At 43.7% G+C, this 12474-nt stretch overlaps 1 protein-coding gene and 1 long non-coding RNA gene across 13 annotated transcripts in view; one reads left to right on the forward strand and one right to left on the reverse strand.

Moving 5' to 3' along the window:
* Positions 1-9327, forward strand: part of LOC118402012 (solute carrier family 22 member 23-like) — an 81940-nt gene extending 72613 nt beyond the window's left edge. Inside the window, exon 10 of the mRNA XM_035799800.2 lies at positions 6883-9327. Coding sequence (XP_035655693.1) covers positions 6883-8476 — 1594 coding nt within the window. The 3' untranslated portion in view covers positions 8477-9327. The remainder of the gene's footprint in view (positions 1-6882) is intronic.
* LOC127911027 (uncharacterized) lies at positions 9211-9984 on the reverse strand. Of its 12 annotated transcripts, none has more exons than XR_008077408.1 (4): positions 9709-9984; positions 9533-9598; positions 9379-9488; positions 9211-9334 (listed from the first exon to the last, which is right to left on the reverse strand). It is a non-coding gene; the product is annotated as an uncharacterized LOC127911027 (long non-coding RNA). The 12 variants fall into 12 exon arrangements; XR_008077403.1 differs by having other exon boundaries at positions 9379-9466; positions 9533-9620; XR_008077407.1 differs by having other exon boundaries at positions 9445-9488; positions 9533-9620.
* Positions 9985-12474: the final 2490 nt, after the last annotated feature.

A 12474-nucleotide genomic window follows, 5' to 3' on the forward strand; every position in this document is an offset into this window, starting at 1 on the left:
GTTGATGTTTTTCTTTTGAGAAATTAAGAAGTAGCCCTGTTATTTCCCTGTGTCAGTCTTTTGGCGCGCACGACCTGGAATGTGCTTCACTTTGTTTTTGTCCAGTATTGAACACAGTTTATCCCGTCTTAAATTTGATTGATTATTTACGTTTTAGAATACCTAAAGTTGGATTAGGAACGTTGTTTGAAATGTTTGGACCAAGTTTACAGGTAACTTATTAGATACTTCGTAGGCATGTTGGGCGAGTTGAAACCGGTGTATTTCTGAATGGACATTTTGGGGATATAAAGAAGACATTTATCAAACAAAAGGACCATTTGTGATGTTTCTGGAACATTTTGGCGTGCCAACATAAGAAGATCTTCAAAGGTAAGGCATGAATTATATCGTTATTTCTGATTTTTGTGTCGCACCTGGCTGGTTGAAATAGGATTTTCTTGTGTTTGTATGCGGGGTGCTGTCCTCAGATAATCGCATGGCGCTGCAATTTCACTGGATCCCGTTAATGGTATCTGAGCTGGAATGGGGGTGAAGGGATCCCTAAGAGGTTTTTAACAAGTCGCATAATACGTTTCATGGACTCTGTGTACAATAATAGTGTTTAACATGATTTTTGAATGGCCTACATTGTATTTTTACCACACACATACAAGTATCTGTAAGGTCTCTTAATCGAGCAGTGAATTTCAAACACAGATTCAACCACAAAGACCAGGAAGTTTTTCCAATGCCTCGCAAAGAAGGGTACCTATTGGTAGATGAGTAAAAACATCCGACATTGAATATCCCACATCAAAGATAGACGTCCTTCCTAACTCAGTGGCCGGAGAGGAAGGAAACTGCTCAGGGATTTCATCACAAGGCCAATGGTGACTTTAAAAAAGTTTAACAATAGAACCGCCATAGGCCATTGGCCACTGAAGTTTGATTTTGTAAATAAATCAAATCTGCCCCAAAACGTTGCTATGTCCTGCCCATTTCCTTAAATTTTCCTAAATGTTTGTATTATAACATAATTTTGAAAACACAAAAGTATTTAGAGCCCTTTTACTTTTTTTCCACACTTTTTCCTAACTTAACCCACCAAGGCAATGTGCTGTAGGTTGTTGGTACCCAGCCAGGCACTAATGCGTCTCTCTCTCCTCACGGAATGAATGACAAATGGATGGGCCATACGTGTGTACCATACTTCACAATTGATTTGAAATTAGGCCTAACTGAATGATAAGGAGGGTGAAGAGGTTGATTTCATTTAGAAAGACACTAGTGTAATGATGAGTTTGTGTTATGCCGCGCGCCTTGATACCATTTTCTTTTAAGTTGTACTTTTTTAAAAATAAGCTGTAAAGGAAAACTAAAACATGCTACATGTTGCAGTAGGCCTTTCAAATAATGCAAAACATTTAATTGACTCTATACAGCAAGCAAATCATGCCATCCCCCACTGAATGAATGACCATTGGATGGATGGAATTACTTCACAATCAAATTGAAATTAGGCCTATCTGAATGATGAGGGTGAAGATGTTGATTTTATTTAGAACAACAATAGTGTAATGATGAGTTTGTGTAATAAGAATTAGTCTATAGACAAGATTAAATTGACAAGTGACAATATTAGGCCTATCAATTGTTAAATTGTACAAGCAGAGAGGGGTGTAACTGGTAATTTACAAATGCATGGAAAGGAGCATCACTTTTTCAAATCCTCCTTTTTTATTTTATTTTTATTTCACCTTTATTTAACCAGGTAGGCTAGTTGAGAACAAGTTCTCATTTACAACTGCGACCTGGCTAAGATAAAGCATAGCAGTGTGAACAGACAACACAGAGTTACACATGGAGTAAACAATTAACAAGTCAATAACACAGTAGAAAAAAGGGGAGTCTATATACAATGTGTGCAAAAGGCATGAGGAGGTAGGCGAATAATTACAATATTGCAGATTAACACTGGAGTGATAAATGATCAGATGATCATGTACAGGTAGAGATATTGGTGTGCAAAAGAGCAGAAAAGTAAATAAATAAAAACTGTGGGGATGAGGTAGGTGAAAATGGGTGGGCTATTTACCAATAGATTATGTACAGCTGCAGTGATCGGTTAGCTGCTCAGATAGCTGATGTTTGAAGTTGGTGAGGGAGATAAAAGTCTCCAACTTCAGCGATTTTTGCAATTCGTTCCAGTCACAGGCAGCAGAGTACTGGAACGAAAGGCGGCCGAATTAGGTGTTGGCTTTAGGGATGATCAATGAGATACACCTGCTGGAGCGCGTGCTACGGATGGGTGTTGCCATCGTGACCAGTGAACTGAGATAAGGCGGAGCTTTACCTAGCATGGCCTTGTAGATGACCTGGAGCCAGTGGGTCTGGCGACGAATATGTAGCGAGGGCCAGCCGACTAGAGCATACAAGTCGCAGTGGTGGGTAGTATAAGGTGCTTTAGTGACAAAACGGATGGCACTGTGATAAACTGCATCCAGTTTGCTGAGTAGAGTGTTGGAAGCAATTTTGTAGATGACATCGCCGAAGTCGAGGATCGGTAGGATAGTCAGTTTTACTAGGGTAAGCTTGGCAGCGTGAGTGAAGGAGGCTTTGTTGCGGAATAGAAAGCCGACTCTTGATTTGATTTTCGATTGGAGATGTTTGATATGGGTCTGGAAGGAGAGTTTGCAGTCTAGCCAGACACCTAGGTACTTATAGGTGTCCACATATTCAAGGTCGGAACCATCCAGTGTGGTGATGCTAGTCGGGCATGTGGGTGCAGGCAGCGATCGGTTGAAAAGCATGCATTTGGTTTTACTAGCGTTTAAGAGCAGTTGGAGGCCACGGAAGAAGTGTTGTATGGCATTGAAGCTCGTTTGGAGGTTAGATTCCTTCAGAATCACGTGCAGGTAAAACATATTTATTTCTATATAATATCAGGAAGAGCATATTCTGCAGTTTCTATTACACTTACCTTTGTCAAATAACTATCATAATTCAAGAGGTGCAGCTCTATTTCCAAATGTTACTTTTTCCAAGAATATCCATACTGTCAATGCATTCGGCACATGACCACTAGTGCAGCAGCAATGCTCTGTCTACTAAGTAAAAACTAGTAATCTAATCATCTTCAAATTAAAATATGAAATGTATCCTTTACAATTGTTCATGTACTGGTGCTTTTGTTTAGGAATACAGCAAATGATTTCACCTGTGCACCTGACTGGTTATAGTATGATCTTTTTTGTTCTACTTTGTCAAAATAAGCTTTAACTGGACTTTATTAATTACTCCTGTATAACTGTATTACTAATTGAATCTACAGATAAAGTTGATCAAATGGAGTAAACTGTAATATTTTTATTGTAAGGGAAATGAAAATAGGCTGGAGGTCTTGTGTTTTTTCTGGACTTTGAAGAATTATACAAACCATTTCTAGCTTTTCCACAAATATGTCTTAATGCAATTAATCCTTTACAATAGTTGATGTACTATTTATCAAGGGTTGGTGCTTATGTTTTTGCACCTTGTGGGTTGATATGGATCTGATGCGTAGATGAGAGAGATGTTGTGCAAGGTTCATAGTCCAGAGCTTCTGGCGACGGTTCACAGTCCAGAGCTTCTGGTGAAGGTTCATAGTCCAGAGCTTCTGGTGACGGTTCATAGTCCAGAGCTTCTGGTGAAGGTTCATAGTCCAGAGCTTCTGGCGAAGGTTCATAGTCCAGAGCTTCTGGTGAAGGTTCATAGTCCAGAGCTTCTGGTGACGGTTCCCAGTCCAGAGCTTCTGGTGAAGGTTCCCAGTCCAGAGCTTCTGGCGACGGTTCCCAGTCCAGAGCTTCTGGTGACGGTTCACAGTCCAGAGCTTCTGGCGACGGTTCCCAGTCCAGAGCTTCTGGTGACGGTTCATAGTCCAGAGCTTCCAGCGACGGTTCCCAGTCCAGAGCTTCCAGCGACAATTCCCAGTCCAGAGCTTCCAGCGACGGTTCACAGTCCGGAACCTCCTATGACGGTCCACAGTCCGGAACCTCCTGCGACGGTCCACAGACCGGAACCTCCTGCGACGGTCCACAGTCCGGAACCTCCTGCGACGGTCCACAGTACGGAACCTCCTACGACGGTCCACAGTCCAGAACCTCCTGCGACGGTCCATAGTCCCAATCCAGGGCAGGAGCCTTCCTCTGCGCCGGTGCCCAGCCCGGCGCCATGGCCGGATCCGGGGTCTGGGCGGGGGCTACAACCTGCACTCGAGCCGCCACTGACACTAATCACCCCCCCTACCCTCCCCATCTGGTGTTAGGTTTTGCGTCCGGAGTCCGCACCTTTAGGGGGGTACTGTCACATCCTGACCATAGAGAGCCCTTAGTTCTCTATGGTGTAGTAGGTCAGGGCGTGACTAGGGGGTGATCTAGTATAGATATTTCTATGTGGGTGCTAATATGGTTCCCAATTAGAGGCAGCTGTTTATCGTTGCCTCTGATTGGGTATCATATTTAGGTAGGTTGTTTCCCCGCCTGCATTTGTGGGATATTATTGTGTTTTGTGCATGTGCACCACGTAGTCACATTTCGTTAGTCGTTAGTCTATTGATTTATTGTTTTGTTTTTGCTAAGTTTCACTTTATAATAAATATGTGGAACTCAACATCCACTGTGCCATGGTCTGTCTCTCCACAAGTACGTGACAGCACAGAAAAAATCTGAGGAAAACCTGATTCAGTCTGCTTTCCATCAGACACTGGAAGACAAATTCACCTTTCCGCAGGACAATAACCTAAAACACAAGGCCAAATATACACTAGAGTTGTTTACTAGGGCAACATTGAATGTTCCTGAGTGGCGTAGTTACAGTTTTGACTTAAATCAAATTGAAAATCTATGGCAAGACTTGAATCTGCCACTCTATCAATGATGAACAACTAATTTGACAGACTTAAAAAAAATAATAATAATAATAATAATGTGCAAATATTGTACTATCCAGGTGTGCATAGCTCTTAGGGACTTACCCAGAAAGACTCACAGCTGTATTCGCTGCCAAAGGTGATTGTAACATATTGACTCTGGGGGGTGAATTCTTATGTAAATTAGATCTTAGTATTTCATTTTCAATACATTTGCGAAAATGTATTAAAACATGTTCTCACATTGTCATTATGGGATATTGTATGTAGATGTATGAGACAAAAAAATACATTTGATCCATTTTGAATTCAGGCTGTAACAACAAAATGTAGAATAAGACATATAGGTATGAATACTTTCTGAAGGCACTGCATAATGAGTGCAAAAGTGTGTGTGTGAGTGTGTGTTTGAGTGTGTGTGTGTGTGTGTGTGTGTGTGTGTGTGTGTGTGTGTGTGTGTGTGTGTGTGTGTGTGTGTGTGTGTGTGTGTGTGTGTGTGTGTGTGTGTGTGTGTGTGTGTGTGTGTGTGTGTGTGTGTGTGTGTGTGTGTGTTGTGTGGTGTGTGTGTGTGTGTGTGTTGTGTCGGTATGTGTGTGTGTTTGTGTGTGTGTGTGTGTTATACACATGCATGTGTGTTTGTATGTAATGTATGTGAACGTGTGTGGGTTTCGTGTCAGTGTAGTGTGAGTTTGTATATAGTGTGTATGTATAGTCTTGTGAGTGTGCATAGAGTAAGTGCAAGATAGGGTCAGCGTAGGTAGACCAGGTAACCTTTTCAGTAATTATTTAATTAAATGCGGCAATAATGACATGCAAACCTGGAAAGCTTTGTGTTCACATTGCCTTAAAAAAGGGAACCGAAACCATTGCCCTAAAAAAGGGAACCGAAACCGTGTATTTCAAGCTAACCGAATTCAGACTACCTCTCAAGATGGTCTCATTTCGGTTCGCTTTGGGGGCTCTTTTGACAGGTCTCAGTTCCTTTTGGAGTGTTCACACTGCACAGAAAAATTAAATGAACTGCACTGAGTTCACAAAAATGGTCTGAAAGGTGCCAAGTGTGAAAATACCCATACTCACATCGACCATGTAGAGCGAGATCACACAGTCATCCGTAACAGAGGCTTTCAAGCAAGACTCAGTGTTGTATTTCTCGAAGTGAGCATAAAAGGCATTTAGCTCGTTTGATAGTTCTGCATCACTGGGCATCTCATGGCTGGGTTTCCCTTCGTAATCTGTTATCGTCTGAAAAACCTGCCACGTAAGACGAGCGTCGGAGTTGGTGTCCTTTTGCATGTTTGATATTGCGTCGGAGGTCGCAGCAGGCTTTGTTGTATGTGTCCATGTCCGTGTCCCGTTCCTTGTAAGTAGCCTTTAGCCCAAGCGCAGATATTGCCTGTAATCAATGTTTTTGTTTTGGTTACGTTCGTATTGCTACTGTGGGGACGACGTCGTCTATGCTGCACTTACTGATGAACCCTGTGACTGATGTGGTAAACTCCTCAATGGTATCGGATTAATCATGGTATTGCAGCACTCTCTGCGGTTGTGACCTTAAAATGGCTGATAGGATATGTCAATAACACAATACTCACCAAGTGTGTCTTCGTAAGGAAATGAGTCTAGTAGGGGGTTGAATGTGCCATTGAATGTGAACATAGAGAACCTTGAAATTGAATCAACTCAGACAGTAACTAAGCAGATCGTTGCACTGGAAACAGCAGAGGTTGCAGGGCACACCCTTTCTAAAGAAAGGATCAGGTTTAAAGACAGTGGCGGTTTTGGAATCGGAAGTAGTCACGTGCTTCAGATATGGTGACTTCCTAGCTGACGTTCCATGTCTCACTTTGCAGGGGTGGTGGTCTGTATCACCTCAAATGTATATGAGAGCTGCCTAGGAGAGTAGGGGCCAAGGGTGGGTGTGAGATTTGGTGTAGATGTGTAGATTTCAGAAGTGATGGCTGACATGACGTTCCTTGTCTCTCTCTCCATAGGGGTGGTGGTTTGGGCCTGGTACTAGCCAGCGCTGGCTTCGGCATGCTGACCGCCCCCATCATGGAGCTGCACAATCAGAAGGGCTACTTCCTCCACCACATCATCTTCGCCTGCTGCACCCTCATCTGCATCATCTGCATTCTCCTCCTCCCAGAGACGCGCTACCAGCCCCTGCCCGAGACCCTGGCCGACGGGGAGTGTTACACCCGCCAACCCCTGATGCCCCCCAAGAAGCCTGGCGAACAGCGCCTCCTCCTGGCCCAGTCAGAGAGCAGCAGGGACTACACCCGGGTCCACGACACACCACTGCACGAGGCGGCCGCCACCACCGTCTTCACCATGGACTCCACGGCATCTTCCGCTGTTGACCTCACGGCACCGTCGTTTATAGTTATTTTGCCGCCCCCCGCTACAGAGTTGACGTCATTCCAGCCTGAGCCTGATCCTGATACTCTGCCCCTGGTTAAGAAAGACCTCAATGGGAAATCCGTTACGCCCCCATCTGGTACTCCCATGGCGGCCTTAGATAAGGCAGGCGTTGTACTGCCTAGTAAAGAGCACCTGTTATCTTCCAAACCTAGAAATAGTGCTCTCACTCCCTCCAATTCCCTTCTGAAGTCCACTGAAGATTCTACTGATATACCCCTAATTGAGATTCTACTGATATACCCCTCAGCCCCCTCCCCTACTAAGGACGTTACCACTGCCACTGATACAGAAGACCTCCCTACCTCCATCTTGGTCAACACCATTCCCCCTGTTATTGAAACCCATCCTATCTCTTCATTGGACTCAACCACTCCACCAGTACTTGATTCATCCTCTACCTCCACATTGGACTCTACCCCTCCCCCTGTCATAAAAAACACCCCTACATTGGACTCTACCATTCCCCCTGTCATAGAAACTCCTTGTACCTTGGGCTCTACCACTCATCCTGTAATTGTCCCTATCCCCCCTTCTCCAACACCCTCCCCTACTGTCATCAATGACATTGTTCCCCTTCCCCCCATGGTCGACTGTACCACTCCTATTGATTCTACTGACCCCATCACCACAGATTCGATCATTCCCATTCTAATAGACTCTGTAGATGACAAACTCCCCCCTCCTCCTACCCATAATTCAGACTGTACCATTCCCCCTGTCATAGACTCTGTCCATACTCCAGAGTTGGACTCTTCATGTGTTAAGGATGTTGTTGTCTCTCCCTCTTCCCTTGTCATAGCTCATTCCCCTGTTCATTACCCCACCCCCCTATCACCACCACTGCCACCCATTGACTCAGTTCATATCCCAACAACAGTGGTCTCTTCCACTCCCCCTGTCATAGACACTGTTCACCCCCTCACTGTGGACTCTACCACTCTCCCCATCACAGACATTGTTCAACCCCTTACATTGGACTCTACAACTCTGTTTTTCATAGACTCACTTCTCCCCAACATAACAGACTCTGAGACCACAGAGGCGGCCCCTGCTTCCACAATAATGGACTGCACCATTTCCTCTCCAATAGACTCAGGTATCCTCCCCGTAATGGATTGTGCCATCTCAGAAAACAACGCTGTCAACGGGGTGGTGTCTTCATGATCCAAGGCTCCACCTGTGGAACAAGGAGGTGGGCCCCTCCCTCATGGAGGAAGAAGCCCTAGACACCCATGTCACATGACGGGGGTCACTAACTGGTCTGTCAGGCCTCAGACATTTCAACTGCTCTGTCGGGAGACTGCCAGTGACAGACAGGAGGGTAACAGCTTGAGCTTGGGCCAAGTTTTTTGTGTCATACATCTTACTGGGAACAGCCAGAGAACAGGACAGGGTTGTGGTGACAGTGATGAGTGGTTAGGGACAGTTCGAAATTTACTGGGAGGGTAATGCGTTTTTTTCCCCTGGGTTTACATTCACCCTATTTGCAGGTTTTACTATATGATTTATTCCATCATCTGCTTGCATGCACCTCCCCTATATCAAGGTGTTTTGGAGGTTCCATTATGCACTGCACTTCTCCACATACTAACTATACCACAGGACAATATAGTCTACCAGTCTAACTGTCTATCCTGCCCTCTATCCACCTTTCATAGTGACAATAGTGGTAGGTGGATAGTTTGTTCAGATCTGCAATAACTAGCAATCATACCACACATAATATCATTCAAAGCTGCACCAATATAAGTGTAGAGATCAGGTGCGTCATTCCGCATGAAAGAACAGTGAAGACATGAGACATGCAGCTCAAACATCTCCCCTATACTGTAAATCTTGTTTTAGGGACTGTACAATTATTCTACCTAGACTAGCCTAGAACACATTATTGCTTTCAAGTCAGTACATTTTACTCTAGGCTGTGAACTGCAGTGAAAATGTCATTTGAATAATATTTCATTCCATTCATTCCATTTGGCTCTGAGTACCTCTCAGCCCACCTATGAGTAGCTCGCAGCCCACCTATGAGTAGCTCGCAGCTCACCTATGAGTAGCTCGCAACCCACCTATGAGTAGCTCGCAGCCCACCTATGAGTAGCTCGCAGCCCACCTATGAGTAGCTCGCAACCCACCTATGAGTAGCTCGCAGCCCACCTATGAGTAGCTCGCAGCCCACCTATGAGTAGCTCGCAGCCCACCTATGAGTAGCTCGCAACCCACCTATGAGTAGCTCGCAGCCCACCTATGAGTAGCTCGCAGCCCACCTATGAGTAGCTCGCAGCCCACCTATGAGTAGCTCGCAGCCCACCTATGAGTAGCTTGCAGCCCACCTATGAGTAGCTCGCAGCCCACCTATGAGTAGCTCGCAGCCCACCTATGAGTAGCTCGTAGCTCACCTATGAGTAGCTCGCAGCCCACCTATGAGTAGCTCGCAGCCCACCTATGAGTAGCTCGCAGCCCACCTATGAGTAGCTCGCAGCCCACCTATGAGTAGCTCGCAGCCCACCTATGAGTAGCTCGCAGCACACCTATGAGTAGCTCGCAGCCCACCTATGAGTAGCTCGCAAAATAATTCTGAAAGTACATGCAATATTCACATGGCCCACTGCAAACTGTCATAAACAAATCTCTCAAGTATCAGACACCGCAGCTTCCCAGCTACTATCTAATAAATGCACCGTTGGCATTATCCCACCCCTGGTTAGCCACTAAAGGCCTAAAAAGCCAAACGTAAAACAATATCTGCCAATTAATTTTCCAGCAATATTGCCCCGGTCTGTCTGTGTGATGCACGCGTTTGTCTATCACTTCATGTGGAGCAGGTTGATGTGATAACTGTCTATGAGTAAATATATCATTTGTGTCTAAACTGAACAAAAATATAAATGCAACATACAACCATTTCAAAGATTTGACTGAGTTTACAGTTCATATAAGAAAATCAGTCAATTTTAACAAATTCATTAGGCCCTAATATATGGATTTCACATGAATGAGAATACAGATATGCATCTGTTGGTCACAGATTTTGTTTTAAATAAAATAGGGGCGTGTATCAGATAACTAGTCATTATCTGGTGTGACCACCATTTACCTCACACAGCGCGACATCTCCTTCACATAGAGTTGATCAGGCTGTTGATTGTGGCCTGTGGAATGTTGTCCCAATCCTCTTCAATGATTGTGCAAGGTTACTGGATATTGCCGGGAACTGTAACACGCTGTCGTACGCTTCGATCCAGAGAATCCCAAATATGCTCAGTGAGTGACATGTCTGGTGAGTAGGCAGGCCATGGAAGAACTGGGACATTATCAGCCTCCAGGAATTGTGCACAGATCCTTGCGACACGGGCCATGCATTATCATGCTGAAACATGAGGTGATGGCGGCGGATGTATGGCATGACAATGGGCCTCAGGATCTCGTCATGGTATCTCTGTGCGTTCAAATTGCCATTGATAAAATGCAATTGTATTTGTTATCCGTAGCTTATGCCTGCCCATACCATAACCCACCAACCACCATGGGGCACTCAGTTGTAAGGCCTCTTGGACGTACAGCAAAATTCTCTAAAATGATGTTGGAAGTGGCTTATGGTAGAGAAATTAACATTCAATTGTCTGGTAACAGGTCTGGTGGAAATTCCTGCGGTCAGTATGCCAATTGCTCATTCCCTCAAAACTTGAGTCATCTGTGGCATTGTGTTGTGTGACAAAGCTGCACATTTTAGAGCTGCCTTTTATTATCCCCAGCACAAGCTGCACCTATGTAATGATATTGGTGTTGAATCAGCTCCTTGATATGCCACACCTGTCAGGTCGATAGATCATTTTTGCAAATGAGAAATGCTCACTTACAGGGAAGTAAACAAATTCGTGCATAACATTTTAGAGACATAAGCTTTTTTTGTATGGAAAATATCTGGGATCTTTTATTTCAGCTCATGAAACATGGAAACAACATTTTTTGCCTTCCTAAACTTCCTAAACTTTGCCATGAAATGAGTAGCAGCAGTACAGAACCATCGCTAGACCGCCACATTAGACGGCACATTCCTCACTTGTGGAATTAAAGGGCCAGATGTGGAACTAAAGGGGAATTACACTCAAAGATCAATTTATTTGTTTTTTCCAGACCTAAACAAAATAGATATTCTGATGTGATTTTAAGCATTGACATGGACTCAGAACATCCAATTTTGTTGTTTCTTAATTAACTATTATTGTCATTTTGAGTTTTAAATTGTTTTAATCTAAACCCACAATTTATTTTTTACTGAGAACTTAATTTGGGAAAATATTCAATATATTTTGGGGGAAATTATTATAATTTTTTTAATTAAAAATTATTTTATAAGGGCCCCCTTTTTAGAGTTGTTCATTAACCATTATTTTTACCAGGTATATTCACATAAAAAAAATATCTTGTACACTAAGGACCTGGCGATGAATTGCAGGGCAGACCCAGTTGTTCAGGAAAGCGTCACTCGTGCTCTGCCTCCGAGCAGCTATTCCTCGCGCACCTAGAACCTAACACTTCAATATAGCCTAAATATTTGTAATTTAACTTTTAAAATGGATTACCTTTTATGTGTGGCATAAACACAACCAGTCACAATATTTGAATCGGATTAAGCTACTTCAAACGTCTCCTGTAGGCTACATGCGTACATTTATCCAACATTTTATTCAGGCATCCAAACTGTCCAGATTGTGGTGTTGAAAACTCAAACCATGATGTTGAAGCAGCCAAAGTCCGTATAATTTGCTTATTGGTTGTTGTCCATTGGCACAGAGACCTGTTGGTGGAACATTTGTTGCATATATTTTATATAATTATAAACCGGGTGGTTGGAGCCCTGAATGCTGATTGGCTGAAAGTCGTGGTATATCAGACTATACCATGGGTATGACAAGAAAAAATATTTGTACTGTTCTAATTACGCTGGTAACCAGTTTATAATAGCAATAAGGCACCTCAGGGTTTGTGGTATATGGCCAGTATATCGTGGCTAATGGCTGTATTGAGGCATTCCGCATTGAGTTGTGCATAAGAATAGCCCTTAGCCGTGGTATTTTGGCCATATACCACACCCCCTCAAGCATTATTGCTTAAATATGGCATCAACATTTTGAAAATCTGATTTCCACCTAGCTGATCAT

Source organism: Oncorhynchus keta, chromosome 23 (assembly GCF_023373465.1).
Source record: "Oncorhynchus keta strain PuntledgeMale-10-30-2019 chromosome 23, Oket_V2, whole genome shotgun sequence".
Taxonomy (NCBI): Eukaryota; Metazoa; Chordata; class Actinopteri; order Salmoniformes; family Salmonidae; genus Oncorhynchus; species Oncorhynchus keta.